The sequence below is a fragment of the Crocuta crocuta genome, unplaced genomic scaffold (genome assembly GCF_008692635.1).
Source record: "Crocuta crocuta isolate KB4526 unplaced genomic scaffold, BGI_CrCroc_1.0 scaffold344, whole genome shotgun sequence".
In the NCBI taxonomy this organism is placed as follows: domain Eukaryota; kingdom Metazoa; phylum Chordata; class Mammalia; order Carnivora; family Hyaenidae; genus Crocuta; species Crocuta crocuta.
This window is the reverse complement of record NW_027533081.1, coordinates 1,099,773-1,113,903: the sequence shown is the minus strand read 5'-3', so window position 1 is coordinate 1,113,903 and position 14,131 is coordinate 1,099,773. Positions and strand designations below refer to the sequence as shown.

At 57.1% G+C, this 14,131-nt stretch overlaps 2 protein-coding genes across 6 annotated transcripts in view; one reads left to right on the top strand and one right to left on the bottom strand.

The window, feature by feature from the left end:
* Positions 1–5,759, top strand: part of MED15 (mediator complex subunit 15) — a 48,573-nt gene extending 42,814 nt beyond the window's left edge. For both annotated transcript variants that reach the window (XM_077745937.1, XM_077745936.1), the window contains exons 8-16: positions 480–616; positions 714–841; positions 1,056–1,190; positions 1,280–1,343; positions 2,217–2,283; positions 2,807–2,967; positions 3,066–3,232; positions 3,930–4,028; positions 4,719–5,759. In XM_077745937.1, coding sequence (XP_077602063.1) covers positions 480–616; positions 714–841; positions 1,056–1,190; positions 1,280–1,343; positions 2,217–2,283; positions 2,807–2,967; positions 3,066–3,232; positions 3,930–4,028; positions 4,719–4,855 — 1,095 coding nt within the window. In that variant the 3' untranslated portion in view covers positions 4,856–5,759. The remainder of the gene's footprint in view (positions 1–479; positions 617–713; positions 842–1,055; positions 1,191–1,279; positions 1,344–2,216; positions 2,284–2,806; positions 2,968–3,065; positions 3,233–3,929; positions 4,029–4,718) is intronic.
* A 424-nt stretch (positions 5,760–6,183) lies between these two features.
* Positions 6,184–11,777, bottom strand: CCDC74B (coiled-coil domain containing 74B). Of its 4 annotated transcripts, none has more exons than XM_077745893.1 (8): positions 11,474–11,777; positions 10,361–10,402; positions 9,204–9,263; positions 8,048–8,210; positions 7,065–7,248; positions 6,911–6,990; positions 6,758–6,829; positions 6,184–6,634 (listed from the first exon to the last, which is right to left on the bottom strand). In XM_077745893.1, exons 1-8 carry the CDS (start codon positions 11,721–11,723, stop codon positions 6,463–6,465), a joined length of 1,023 nt encoding a protein of 340 aa, XP_077602019.1. In that variant the 5' UTR covers positions 11,724–11,777; the 3' UTR covers positions 6,184–6,462. The 4 variants fall into 4 exon arrangements, with proteins under 4 accessions (XP_077602019.1, XP_077602021.1, XP_077602020.1 ...); XM_077745895.1 differs by having other exon boundaries at positions 6,184–6,601; XM_077745894.1 differs by having other exon boundaries at positions 7,065–7,236.
* Between the last annotated feature and the right edge of the window lie 2,354 nt (positions 11,778–14,131).

Sequence of the window (14,131 nt, the reverse complement as noted above, 5' to 3'; positions counted from 1 at the left end):
GCTGAGGGGGCTCGTGGAAGCAGGTAGGAAGGCGGTCCCATCTGTCACAGAGCGCATTCCTCACAGGGGCACAGATGAGAGCGCCACAGGCTAGGGAGGCTGGGCGGCACCATCCAAGGCCACAGGCTTCTCTGGCTCCCACACCTGTGAGGCAGACACATAGGAATGTCCTGTCCCAGCTTAGAAGCCAGTAGACTTTATGGTCTCCCTGCCAAGGAGCAAGGGCTACCCAGCCTGGCCTTTTGGCCAGCGCCTCAGTTATCGTGGACTCGTGTCCATCCTCAGGTTGGGAAGCTGTGCTCTATGTTTGCATTCACAGGGTAGGGCGTCTGAAGGAGGGTGTGTGGGTGAGGCCGAGAGGGAAAGGGTCTTGTTTGTGCAGATGGAGTCCGAGGGCCTGGGGTGGGGGGAGGGAGCAAGGGCGCAGCAGGAGTGAGAGTGTGTGGCAGGAGAGCAGGCTGAGCCCCCTCCACTTCTAGGTCAGCCAGAGCAGCCTCACCATGCTGTCCTCACCATCGCCGGGCCAGCAGGTGCAGACCCCGCAGTCGATGCCCCCTCCCCCCCAGCCGTCCCCGCAACCTGGCCAGCCCAGCTCGCAGCCCAACTCCAACGTCAGGTAGGCCTGGCCGGGGTGGCCCTCCCCGCCTGGCTCCCAGGGTGGGCCCCGCCTCGTGCCCCAGCTCACAGGTGCGCCTGTTTTTGCTTTGCTGCAGCTCTGGCCCTGCCCCTTCCCCCAGTAGCTTCCTGCCCAGCCCCTCACCACAGCCCTCCCAGAGTCCAGTGACGGCTCGCACCCCGCAGAACTTCAGCGTTCCCTCTCCAGGACCTTTAAACACCCCTGGTGAGTCGGGCCTGGGGTGGGTGTGATCCAAGGACCAGAGCCAATCGTGTAACCCACACACACAGCCCTGTGGGTCGAGGTGCTGAGGTTCGCCCCTTGCCCTCTGGTGGCCTCGGCTTATAATGGGGTGAGGGAGCCCTAGATCCCCCACCCTGAGGGTTTGCAGAGAGCCTGGCCTTGTGGGCTGAAGCCGTGTTCACCACGTGTTCTGCAGTGAATCCAAGCTCGGTCATGAGCCCAGCTGGCTCCAGCCAGGCCGAGGAGCAGCAGTACCTGGACAAGCTGAAGCAGCTGTCCAAGTACATCGAGCCCCTGCGCCGTATGATCAACAAGATTGATAAGAATGAAGGTGCGGCTGGGCCAGGGCAGGGGTGCAGCAGAGGGGGGAGGGGTACAAGTACCCCAGGCACGTGTCTTAGAGGCCCCTCTCTGTCCCAGACAGAAAAAAGGATCTGAGTAAGATGAAGAGCCTTCTGGACATCCTGACAGATCCCTCTAAGCGGTAAGTTTTGCCCCTGGCTCCTGGGGGAGGGACGGTGCTCTGCCCGTGTCTGGCGGCTTGGTTAACCCAGCCTTGGATGGGCGTTTGGTGGTGATACAGAGTTTAGAGAAGGGGCCTCGGGCCTTGACAGGTGCCTCCAAGCCCCTGGCCCCCTGCCTTTGCCACACCCAGCCTCTGCCCTCCCCCTGACTTGGCCAGTGGCGTTTGGTAAGTGACTGCATCTCAGTTACCTGCTGCAAAAGGAGTGGCTGTGGCTTACCTGGGTTGGCTGTGGAAATGAAACGAGATGACTCCTTGAGAAGGCACTGGAGCCCCAGGTTCACAGCACGGACACACACCCTGCCCTCACCTACCAGCTGTGCTGCTCTGAACACCAGCGATTGGCCAGCTCTGCAGAACTGTTCTCTTGGACTGGCCTTTGGGTTCTGTCCCTATTTCTGCATCAGTTTAGGCTGTGCTCCCTTCTAGAAGATCCTCTCTGTTCTATTTACTGGGAAAGAATGCTAGAAACTGCAGAACTAGGCCTGTTGGAGCTGGGCGGCCCTCAAGCCCTCTAGGATTGATCCCTCTTTGGGATTATAGGGCTGGGGAACAGGGACGTGGCCTCTGTCTCTCCCCCTGAGCCGTCACGTTTATGCCCTATTCTGACCAGCAGGACTAGACAGCTCTTGAGTGTGGGACCATCTTGCCTTATACTCTGGGTCTAGGAATAGCTGATCAATGGCTGGGGCTCCTGTGGGGGATTCTGGTGGCCATGGCTGATTGCATCCATACTAGGACAAGCTAGGCAGGGAGCAGTTGGGATGAGTACTCAAGAGCCATTGATGCCTCATCTTTGAGTGCACAGGATCAGTCACATCCCTCTCCCCATAGGTGCCCCCTGAAAACACTCCAGAAGTGTGAGATTGCCCTGGAGAAGCTCAAAAATGACATGGCAGTGGTGAGTGGGGCATCATGGCCTGGTGGTGTTCAAAGGGCCACAGGCAGCTGTAGGGAGAACTCAGAACCACAAGCTGAGAGAAGCCTTCACAATCAGAAGTGGGCAGAGGGGCCATGCTGCTCAGCCTGGGGACCTTGCCCAGGAGTCTTCCTCCAGGTCAAGTCTGCTGTGTGGAAGGAGAGCATATGTGGGAACATGGGAGAAGTCGCCCTGTGGCTGTGGTCCTGGGGTGCTTTCTGTAGCCCCCAGGCTCGTGGGCTTTCTTGTATACCCATCTCCACCATCAGGCCTCTACCCAGCTCTGCCTAGCCCCCAAGGCCAAGCCCTGGGGGAAGGGGACTCTGGGGAAGGTCAAGGCTGCAGAAGGCAGGAGAATGCATCCAAGATCAGCTGTATTTGTCTCTCGGGGGGCAGAGGTTGTGGGGAAGCCGTGGAAATCTGGCTGTGAGCATGAGGACCTCGGGGTTTGGAAAGCCTCCCCGAGAGTGGGCTGCTGACCTCCCCGCTCCCCATCCTGTCCCAGCCCACACCCCCACCGCCCCCGGTGCCACCAACCAAGCAGCAGTACCTGTGCCAGCCGCTCCTGGATGCCGTCCTGGCCAATATCCGCTCACCCGTCTTTAACCACTCCCTGTACCGCACATTTGTGCCGGCCATGACAGCCATCCATGGCCCACCCATCACGTACGTACATCCCAGGGTTCAGCCTTGAAGTGGGTGGTGGGCAGTGGGCCACGGGCCACAGCCTAGTCCGGTGTGGTGACCATAGTGGTCTCCTCCAGGGCCCCGGTGGTGTGTACTCGGAAGCGTAGGTTTGAAGATGATGAGCGGCAGAGCATCCCTAATGTGCTGCAGGGGGAGGTGGCCAGATTAGACCCTAAGTTCTTGGTGAACTTGGACCCATCTCACTGCAGTAACAACGGCACCGTCCACCTGATATGCAAGTTGGGTGCGTACAGGGGAGGGTGGGGCTGGTGCTGTGGGAGGGTGAGTCCTGAATTACAGCCCAGGGCCCCAGAGCAGGCCCAGCCCAGGCCCGTATGCTCTATGTGGACATTCCCTTGGCCTCCCACAGACAGGCATGCTCACACCACACTCTGAAGCCCACCATCCCCGTGTCTTCCTGGATCTTCACAGATACCTGGCCCGGGATGTGCTCTGAGGCAGAGCCCTGGGCCCACTGACTCTTAACCTCTCACCAGCCTGCCAGGGAAGCCCTCCCTCCCTCCCAGATATGGCTGTGCTCGCTGGAGGCCTTAGGGAGATGTGGAAGCCCGGGAATCAGGGACCTCCACACTGCAGCAAACCTCACCAGAACCTTTTGGGATATGAAGAGCCCTGTTTGTTTATTTTTTTATTTTTTTAATGTTTTATTTATTTCTAAGAGAGAGAGGGAGACAGCGTGAGCAGGGGAGGGTCAGAGAGAGAGGGAGTCACAGACTGAAACAGGCTCCAGGCTCTGAGCTGGCAGAGTCAGCACAGAGCCCGACGCGGGGCACGAACCGCGAGATCATGACCTAAGCAAAAGTCGGACGCTTAACCGACTAAGCCACCCAGGCGCCCCAGAAGAAGAGCCCTGTTTAGAGCAGGGCTATGAAGCAGGGTAGCCTGGGGCTGGGTCACAGGCACAGCCACATGTGTTGCAGATGACAAGGATCTCCCAAGCGTGCCGCCGCTGGAGCTCAGTGTGCCTGCCGACTACCCCGCCCAGAGCCCGCTATGGATTGACAGGCAGTGCCAGTATGGTGAGCCGAGAGGACAGCCGTGGGGAGGCCTCATGGCTGCTGCCTAGGGGCCCTGGGTTGGGGGCCGGGGGGTTCAGCTCCGGGAAACCAAGATTTCCTCTGTGCCCCACAGGTGACGCCTTTCCTCCCCTTTCTCTGCTGCCCTTTTCTGGACAGGAGTAGGTTGCCCAGAAGTTACTTGGGGAAGAAGGGGTCGCTGTCCATCCTGTGTCTGCAGGGCAGTCACGTTTAGTGAGTGAGAGGCAAGCAAGTCCAGCCGCCTTTGTGGGGCTCTGCAAGGCTGATGTGGGAGTACAGAAGGAGCTTGGGCTCATGGAGACCCATCTGGGCATCATGGCTTCAAGCCAGAGGCCCAGAGAGATCCCTGTTGGTGATCCCTGCAGCGCACAGCTGGTGCATAGGGCTGGAATCCCAAAGCTGTCCCTGGGAGAAAGCCCTGGGCTCCAGACCTGTTCACATTCTAGTTCTCCACTACCGCATGGGCCTGGGAGAGGACCGTGTTGGCCACCCCGCTATGTGTGCGAGATGGCATCCTGGTCATGTTGGCTGGGTGGAATGCCCCAGATGCCAGCCATGTGTCTGTGGGGCAGCCCTTCATAGAGAGTTGCTTGTGTGGCCCAGGGCCAGGCCCAGTGCTGGCTGTCCTGGCAGAAGGCACAGTGGCACTCAGGGCTCACTGCTCTGTTGCAGACGCCAACCCCTTCCTGCAGTCGGTGCACCGGTGCATGACCTCGAGGCTGCTGCAGCTCCCCGACAAGCACTCAGTCACAGCCCTGCTCAACACCTGGGCGCAGAGCATCCACCAGGCCTGTCTCTCCGCCGCCTAGCCACCCACCCACTGGGGACCGTGGGGGTAGCCGGCAGCCTTGTCAGGGCCACAGAGGACATGCACCTCATGTTGGACATTTCTAGGTGTTGGCTCCCATAGAGAGCCTGGGCTTAGATTAGCTTTCCTGCTTTTATCTTCTGCCTTGGGGACCTGCCAAACATTTTCTCATACTTGTACATGACTGGGGCAGGTGGCTGTGGAGCTGGCTACTTCAGTGGTGGGGTTGGGACCTCCCCCTACCCCAGGAGTCGGACAGGCCTCAGCCCTGTGTGCTCCTCCTTGGGCTGCTGTCCCCTCGGCTTCTCCAGGGCCCATGTCCTTCCTCAGTAACCTGGGGGAGAACTCAGGGTCTTGTTAGAGCCTCTTGTGTATGTGCCAGAAAACTTTTTGTTTCTGTAGGGGAACATGGAGGGTATAGGAAAGAAACCGTGAAAACACACACAGAATTCTCTGGTCACAGTTTTGGGTTTAGACCCTTCCACCACTGCCCTGTGGGGCACGCCACAGGGAAGCTCCTGGATCCAAGGGCACCTGCTGCGTCTCAGAGGGAAAGTCGGCCTGCAGGCAGTTGGGAATCCGCTGCCATCACCTGGGCCTCATACCTCCTGGCATTCTCCCTTTAAGCCATGGGGGTCTGCTCAGCACTGGGGGGGTACCTGGGGAGCAGGGACACCTGGGTGGATCCTGTACCTGGCACCACGCCCACTCATAGGGCATCTGGGCCTGTTCATGGGTCAGGGTGGCATCCTCAGGACCTGGTGTCCTCAGAGCCACTCTAGAGAGTGAAGGCTCCCTGACAGGGAGTCAGCCCACCAGCCCTCTGGCAATGAAAGGGTTCCCCTTTTGTATGTGCACTACCGTGTCATCTGTGGTTCTTATAATAAATTTATTATTGCTGTGTTTGTCATGAATTTGTCACTGTGTCCCCTCCCAGAAGTCTGGGAGCACTGTCCAGTGAGGTACACTGTCAGGGCTGAGCCAGACTCCCCACCTTGGAGATGGCCATGGACACCTAGACCTTAGTTCACCCTTTTTTGGCGGTATCAGTACCCCATCCTGGTTTACCCCAAGGTTTCTGGCAAAGCTCCTGTTGCCCAAAGAAAGAAGAAGCAGAGATTAGCACTGAGGAGATGGCCAATGGGGTCAGAAGAGGGTTGACACCAAACTGACCACACCCATGACATAGGAAGCTGCGGTTCTGGTGAGTGAAGGGCTGGTGACTGCCCAGTGCCCCCCCACACACACACACCAAGCCACATGGAGCAGAGCTGTGGACACAGGGTAGGGCAGCGATGCCGGATAGCAGTGAGGGATGAGGCTCACAAGTGAATAAACGAACTTTATTTCCAGTCTTCAACAGGTAGGGTAATACTTATTTAATAATCTGTTTTTGTGTAGATGCAGAATAGCAAAGTACTGAGCAAGAAAAACAGTTTCTCAGTTCTGAGACCAACCAAGTACTTTATCTGCCATGAGTTTTGCCTGTCTGGAATTCCGCTTGGCCTAAATTCTTTTGAAGTGCTAGCTAGAGGGTTAGCGTCCCCAGCTGTAGGTCATTGGCCTGGCCCCGACCCACTGCGCAGGCGCAGACACATGCCACCCGGCTCAGAGCACAGAGCGGTGCAGCCGCCGGTTCTGCATCACCTGCAGCCTTTTCTGCCGCTCAGCAAAGTTACTCTTCAGGGTCTGCTTCAGCGCGGGCAGGATGGAGCGCTCTGCCACAGGCATAGGGCTCAGAATCAGGCTGGTAGGGCAGAGGGAGGTCACTGCAGGTGCCCTTGGGAGCAGGAGCAGAGACTTGGGTGGCAGCAGGGGCCCCAGGCAAGGTACTGAGCTGTCCCAACCCCTTCTGTACTGGGCTTGGAAACCACCCCACCCTCCTCCTGCCAGTGGGACTCACCATTTTTGGGGGATGCCCTTGGTGGGGACCTTGGGGAACTGCATGGCTCCCTGATGAAGGGCCTCCTGGTCCCTGGTGAAGGAGGAGTCAGTAATGAGCCCCAAAGGAGCAAGCCTCACTGGGATGCAGTGGGGGCCACGCAGGGTCACTCACTTGGGAGATCTGGGGCCAGCCTCCTCGGCTGCAGCCTTGGGCCTCTGGTTCCTTTCCAGGAGGGCCTTGAGGTGCTGCAACTGGAAGGCAGAGAGAAGAGGGGCAATGGGCGGGGCCTACGGGGGCACCGGGGCCCCCTCTGCCCAAGCCTCACCTCTTGGGCCTGCAGGAAGTTGGCATTCCATAGCTGGCGGATGACCACCTCGCACTGCTGAAGTGTGGTGGGCTTGCGCAGGGGCAGGTTCATGGCAGGGGGCTGCTTGCCCTTGTGCTGGCTGCCCGCTACCCAGGTGGCTGCTGAATTGGAGGTCTCCGCATCTTCATCTCTGGAACAGGCACTACAGCAGCCCAGAGCTAGCCCGCCAGGATTGGTCTAACCACCCACCACCTCTCTGGAGGGCAGCACCCACACCAGTATGAGGCTGGTGTGAGGGTGAGGGGTGTGTCCACACAGCCTCCTGGTTCCCTTCTGCTGACCAGGGTTCTCCGGGCACCAGGGGGTGGGGGTATCTCTGGTGCCAGCTGTGACCTGGGCCCATCCCGTCCCTCTCAAGGTGCCTGAGGGTCAGCTGTGGCTCAAGCTATGTGGCTGCTCTCAGTCCTGACCCCACACCTGTGGAGCTGGTTGAGAGGGGCTCTAAGTAGGACCGTGCAGAGAAGCAGGACCCTGTCCTGCTGGCTGCACTACCCTGGGGACAACAGGGTCTCTTTGGATGCCAAGTCCAGGCTCACTGCTGCTTTCCAGGGAAGTCCCAGAAACAGGTGGTACCCCTGGGCTTGCTCTGGCCTGCAGGCTGTGTGCCTTGCAGAGGCCAAGCACACTTCCCAGGGTGAGCCCAGGAACCCGACTTACTGTTGTGCTTTTGACTTGTTTGTTCTCTTGGTGAAAAGCAAACTAATTTAAGGGCCAAGTTACTTTGTTTCATTTCTGTGAGAAATTAGTTTCAGGGCTGCTGTCGCACCCTCATGTGGGCTCAGGTCAGCACAGGGCAGTGGCCACCAGATGGGCCTGCCTGGAGTGATTCTGCTTTCACTCTGGAGACTGACCCGTTTGGAAGGACAAAGCAGCTCTCTGGTTCCAGAATGTGAACCTACTAAATGCAACGCTGGGCCCGTGGGGTGCAGGTGAGCCCTTACTTGGCCTGCCCCCGCACCCCTGGGGCTTTGTCTAGCTTGCTGTTGTGAAACAGAGCACCAGCGGGGGTTTCCTCATCCAAGTCCATCTTCTGGGGAACGTCAGCTTTCGAGTCTTGCTTCCTGGAGGAGCTGGGCTGGGGCCTGGCCTTTCCTTGAGAGTTGGCTGTAGATCAGACCCAGACAGGGCAGTCACACTGTGGGCATCAAGAGCCAGTGCCCAACTCCTCCAGGATTGGCTATGCGTGCCCAAGGAGCGCCTGCCCCCTGCCTCAGTTTCCTCCTTGTAAAGGAGAGATGACAAGAGTCCCATTGTGGGGGCTGCCAGGAGACCCAGAAAGGGGGTCTGTGTGGTGCCTGCTGAGTGATCTAAAACTACTGCTGCGCTAGAAGCTGGCTCCCGCCTGACCTGTACTAGGTCAGTCTCCCAAGCCTCAGGGAGGTCCAGGGCTCAGGGTGGCCTCACAGCTGTTCCCTGACTCTGAAGCAGCACCCCATTGGGGGCAAAATGAAACTGAGTGTTCTGGGACCCGGCCTGCACAGACTTCCTTTCCAAGGACAAGGCCCACGGCCTGCCTGGGCCCTGCATGGAAGGGGCAAGGGCCGCTCCTGGGGAGGATGCCTGGCCTCAGGGAGGCAGAGTGCGGAGAAGAGGCTATTGGCTCCCCTTGCCGTGCAGAGGACACCACAAGCCCAAAACTCTAGGCAGGGCCAGTCCCACCTGCATCCTGCCTGCTTGCAAGGGGACATGACCGAGGGCTTCTGCCAGGCTGCCCTTGGAAGTCCACTAAGGGAGGCTCAGGAGCTCCTCTCTTTGTATGTCAGGGTGTGCCTGCCACAGGACCTTGTGCCCCACGGTGATCTGACGTTCACTCCCTTTGTAGCCAAGCCCACCAGGCTTTTGTTGTCTCCCTCTGGCCAACCCACAGTCCTGTCACCCCACCTTGGCTCCTTCCTGCTAGTGTCACCTGGCAGCCACCCTACCTGTCTCCCTTCAGCTGCCCCTTAAGTCCACAAAGCCTGGCAAAGGTCCAGTCATCTGGTCAGCACCCCACACTGGCCATCAGGGCCTAGGGCCCTGGTGGGGTACGTGCCTTCCCCCCCCTCCCCGCTCACCTCCCGCTGACCCCGAGTTCACTGAGGGTGCTGGCATACCCACCTGACAAGGTCGAATTTGAGACGGACTTGATGGACTGGAAGCTGGAAGTAGAAATGCTGCCTGTGGGAGACACGCAGGGTTAGTCTGAGAAGGCAGCAGCAGCACCACGGTCCCAGCTTTCCCAGTCACGTCTGTGCCCCGCTGTGGGTGAGGGGCCAGACCACCCGTGTTTTCCTCCTGGCCCCACAGGCTTGTGTGTTTGTGTTTGTGCAGAGCCCTCCCCCACTCTGGTGACGCAGAACCAAGGCCGAGAGGAAGGTGATTTCTGGAAGGGCCATCCAGAAAGCAGTGGGCTTGGGCCCAAAGAAGCAGGCCCTGAATGGGAGGATGGCCTCTTCTGATGTCCCTCTGGGGACCCTGGGCCCAGCAGGACTGGGATCATTAACGGGCCCTGCCACTTGCCCAGGACAGCTCACTGGAACTGTCTGCCCCTCTGGAGGAAGCCCCCCCCCCATATTCCGTGTCCCCTAGGAAGGGAGCCCTGGGACACCCCCAGACTGGGGCATTTCAGGCTAACACCTCTCAGACACTTCCTGGTGTCAGACTTGGCCCCAAAAGTATGTGGGGAGAACAGGCCCAAGACAGCCTGAGTCTCCCTGGGCTGGGCTGGAGGACAGGCAAAGAGGAAGGGCCTTAGACAAGTGACTGCAGGTCTCTGTGTCTCCACTTCCTTCCCCCAGCCCTCTTGGTCACTGTGGAGATGGCAGGAGGATCCCCAGAAGCCATCTGTGCCAGGAAGTGATGGACCAGAGCCACAGGGCTGGAGCTGCCCAGTGCTTGCCAGCGTTTCAGAGAGTGCCTGGGGCCTCCCAGAGCAGCAATCCAAGCAAAAGAATCCAGCAGAGCAGCAAGGCCTGGAGGGGGGGAGGGGGGGACAGAAGCAGGATCTGGGCAGCCCCAACCCTCAGCTGCTCTCCCTGCTTCCTTACTAGACTTCGGGCCTTGTGACCCCCGAGAGCCCCACCTGCTGTGCTTGGGTGAACAGTCACCCACACCATGGCCCCGGGCAGTGGTGTCTGTCCAGGTCCCCCCGGGATTCCTCCCCACTGGGATAGTACATAGGCCAGTACAGCGAGCTGGGTAGACACAAGCACTCTGGAGGGGCTACTCCTGACATAAGTAATTTCCCATCAGGCACCCAAGGGCCTCAGTCTTACCTTTCTTTGGCCTCTGATTCATTATTAGCTTGTAATGGAGATCTGAAAGCAAGCACAGGCTCTGGTCATTTTTGAAACTGCTGCCATTCTGGGAGAAGAGGTTTTGGCTTGCCCTGTGCACTCCCTTCCCTGCTGAACCCCCGAGAGACCTCACACATGATCTTGGCAGCTAGGACCCTGCCCCAAGGGGCCAGCCTTTACCCTGGGTGCCTTAGGGCCAGGAATGCCTCTAGCTGTTCCCTGAGCCAGAGCCCTTGGGTGAGAGCCTTGCCAGAAGTCCATTCCTCTGTCCATGACATCTGCAGGGCACCCTCTGCTAGGTGGGGCCCCAGCTTCAGGGGAACAGAGGTGAGTCAGGATGACCCAGTTCTCCAGGAGCCCCTAGCTATGGATGAGCAAATGCGATCAGAGCAATGATAAGTGACACCCAGGACATGGGCTGGCCACGTCCAGCCTGAGCATCAGGGAGGGACAGGTGTGAGATTCAAGACTCCTTATGTCAAGAGAAGGGAGTCCTAACATCATGGTCACCCCTTAATCCACAAGCACTTCAGACAAAGGCAACAGGAGAAAGGTGGGGAGAAACTGATACAGGACTAAGCATGTAGGGGGAGGAGCTCCGACTAAAGCAGAAGAGAGAGGAGAGAGGGCAGCAGGGTCCCACCTTGATTGGCCTTAACTTCTGCTTCAGGCCTGNGAATGGCAAGTCGCCTCTTGATCTGTATTTAGTTTGTGAAAATCACTGAGCTGTACACTCGCACTTTTTACTTCCGTAAAGTTCTTTAGAACAGGCAGGCCCGACCTGCCTGGAGAGGAGACGGCTTACTGCGGGAAACGCTACAGCCAGGCCACCCCACGAGATGGTGGGGCGGTCCCGCTGACCCCGCCCACGACGACCCAGGTTTGGGGCAGGGGGAGGGGGGAGGCGGGGAGTCCAAGACCCACGTGGCAGGGCCCGGGGTGGGGCTTGCTGCCCTGTGTCCTTAAACCCTGCGTGTTCCAGAGTCCACGAGTGTTTTGGTGCTGGAGGCATCCGGGGGCGGCAGGTCTGCGTCTCCCTCGGGCCCCAGGCGCGGAAGGCGCCCCACTCGCGGCCGCGCCTCCCAGACTCACCCTTGTTCTCCCGCTTGAGGTGCTCGATCTCCTCGTGGAGCTTGACCAGTGTCTCCGAGTGCTGCTGCTGCAGGAACTGCAGGCTCTTCTCCAGGTCCACGATACGCTTCTGCGCCTCGCTGAGCCCAACCTGCGTGGCGGGCTGTCCCGGCTGGAGGATGGCGGGCGGGCGCAGGCGCGACGCGCCCCGGGAGCCCGGGAGCCCCGAACTGGGGGGCGGCTGCCCGACCGCCGCCACCCCCGCGATCATGTCGCCGCTGCAGCCGCCTCTGCCGTCGCTGCACGCCCACTTGGTGGCTCGACTGCCTCCTGCCTTGTGCCGCGTAGCCATGGAAACGGGCTCGCGCGAGGGGGGCGTGGCGTGCGGCGTGGCGTGGTCTGCGGTGCCCGAGAGACGGTGCTCCTGGTGGGGGTGGGGCCTGCGTCAAGTTTGCTTGAGCTCAACACCCTGACTTAATGTTTATTTATTTGAGAGAGAGACGGGACGCAAGTGGGGAAGGGGCAGAGAGCGAGGGAGACACAGTATCTGAAGCGGACTCCAGGTTCTGAGCCATCAGCACAGAGCCCAACACGGAGCTCAGAGCTGGAACCCACACACCGTGAGATCATGACCTGAGCCAAAGTCTGACACTTAACCAACTGGGCCACCCAAGCGCCCCTCATACACTCTGACTTTAAAAAAAATTATTTTTTAATGTTTTATTTGTTTCTGAGAGAGAGACAGTATGAGCAGGGGAAGGTCACAGAGGGAGGGAGACACAGAATCTGAAACAGGCCCCAGGCTCTAAGCTGGCTGTCAGAACCATGAGATCATGACCTGAGCCGAAGTCGGAGGCTTAACGGGTTGAGCCACCCAGGCGCCCCTTTACACTCTGACTTTAAAAGGCATCCTCTGAATTAAGGTCAGATAATCCTCTCCCTTTACAGTAGGTCTTACTATCCAATTTTGTAAGCTGGTTTATTTTAATAGTTCACTTCTTGAATAGATGATACGGATTGCAGATTCAAAAACCGAAAGGTCGGGGCGCCTGGGTGGCTCAGTCGGTGAAGCATCCGACTTCTGTTCGGGTCATGATCTCACGGTTTGTGGTTTCGAGCCTCACGCCGGGCTTTGTGCTGACAGCTAGCTCAGAGCCTGGAGCCTGTCTTCGGGCTCTCTCTCTCAGAAATAAATAAAATTTAAAAAACATTTAAAAAAACCCAAAAGAGAACCTTCCGCTTTATGAAATGTGGACAAAATATATGAAACAACTACCTGGAAACAATGGAGAACAAAAAGCAGACAAACTGGACGAAGGCAGCTCTTGAAAGAAGGGCTGCTTGGGGCGTCTGAGTGGCTCAGTTGGTTAAGTATCCAACTCTTGATTTTGGCTCAGGTCACAACTGTGAGATCGAGCCCTGTGTCAAGCTCTATGCTGAGAGCAAGGAGCTTGCTTAGGACTCTCTCTCTCTCCTCTCTCTCTCTCTCTGCCCCTCCTCCACTAGCACGCTCTCTTTCTCGCAAAATAAATAAATAAAACTTTTTAAAAAGAAGTGCTTAAATAAAAATATTTTNGTAGCTCGGTTGGGCGGCCGACTTTGGCTCAGGTCATGATCTCACGGTTCGTGAGTTTGAGCCCCGCGTCGGGCTCTGTGCTGACTGCCAGCTCAGAGCCTGGAGCCTGTTTCAGACTCTGTATCTCCCTCTCTCTCTGACCCTCCCCTTCTCACACTGTCTCTCTCTCTCAGAAATAAATAAAACGTTTAAAAAAAATTTTTTTTTAAAAGAAGAGGTTCTAGAGGCATCTGTGTGGCTAAGTTGGTTAAGCATTGGACTCTTGATCTCAGCTTAGGTCTTGATCTCAGGTTCATGAGTTCAAGCCCTACATTGGGTTCCATGCTGGGCATGAAGTCTACTTAAAAAAAAAATAATAATAAGTTTCTAGGAAAACCCAAAGACAACAAGGAAGACAAATTGAGGGCACTGGAGGAATATTTTGCCTTTGACACCTTGGCCATAACAAATAATAAACATGGACTAAACCCTGGCAAGATAAACAAAATTTCATGCTACAGGCCTATTTACCTCAGTTTCTTCTATACAATGCATCACATCCAACTTACAAGGTATACTGTGGGGCACCTGGGTGGCTCAGTTGGTTAAGCATCCAAATTCAGCTCAGGTTGTGCTCTCACAGTCCATCTCAAGCCCCACATTGGGCTCTCTGCTGTCAGCATAGAGTCTCCTTTGGATCCTCTGTCTCCCTCTCTCTCTGTCCCTCCCCCCTGGTTCTTTCTCTCTCAAAATAAATAAACCTAAACAAAATTGCAACGCATACTAAAAGACAAAAAAACACAGTTTGAAGAGACAGAACAAGCATCAGAGCTAAACTTGGATCTGGCAGAGATGTTGGATTTATTGAATTGAAATTTTTAATTTTTCACATTTTATTTTATTTTATTTTTATTTATAGATATATAGAGAGAATGTAAGCAGGGGAGAGGGGCAGAAAGAGAGAGAGAGGATCTTAAGCAGGCTCCATGCTCAGCGAAGAGCCTGACACAGGGCTCGATCCCATGACCCTGGGATCATGACCCGAACTGAAATCAAGAGTCAGACCCCAACTGACTGGAGCCACCCAGGCACCATCAAATTGGGAATTTTAAACAACTATGATG

Excerpts from the sequence above, each read along its gene's own strand:
- CCDC74B (XM_077745893.1), bottom strand. The coding sequence starts at position 11,723 with ATGATCGCGGGGGTGGCGGCGGTCGGGCAGCCGCCCCCCAGTTCGGGG. Across the intron at positions 7,249-8,047 it reads GGGGTGCGGGGGCAGGCCAA|TGCCTGTTCCAGAGATGAAG; the intron begins GTAAGGGCTCAC and ends GGGCTGCTGTAG. Across the intron at positions 6,991-7,064 it reads ACTTCCTGCAGGCCCAAGAG|TTGCAGCACCTCAAGGCCCT; the intron begins GTGAGGCTTGGG and ends TCTGCCTTCCAG.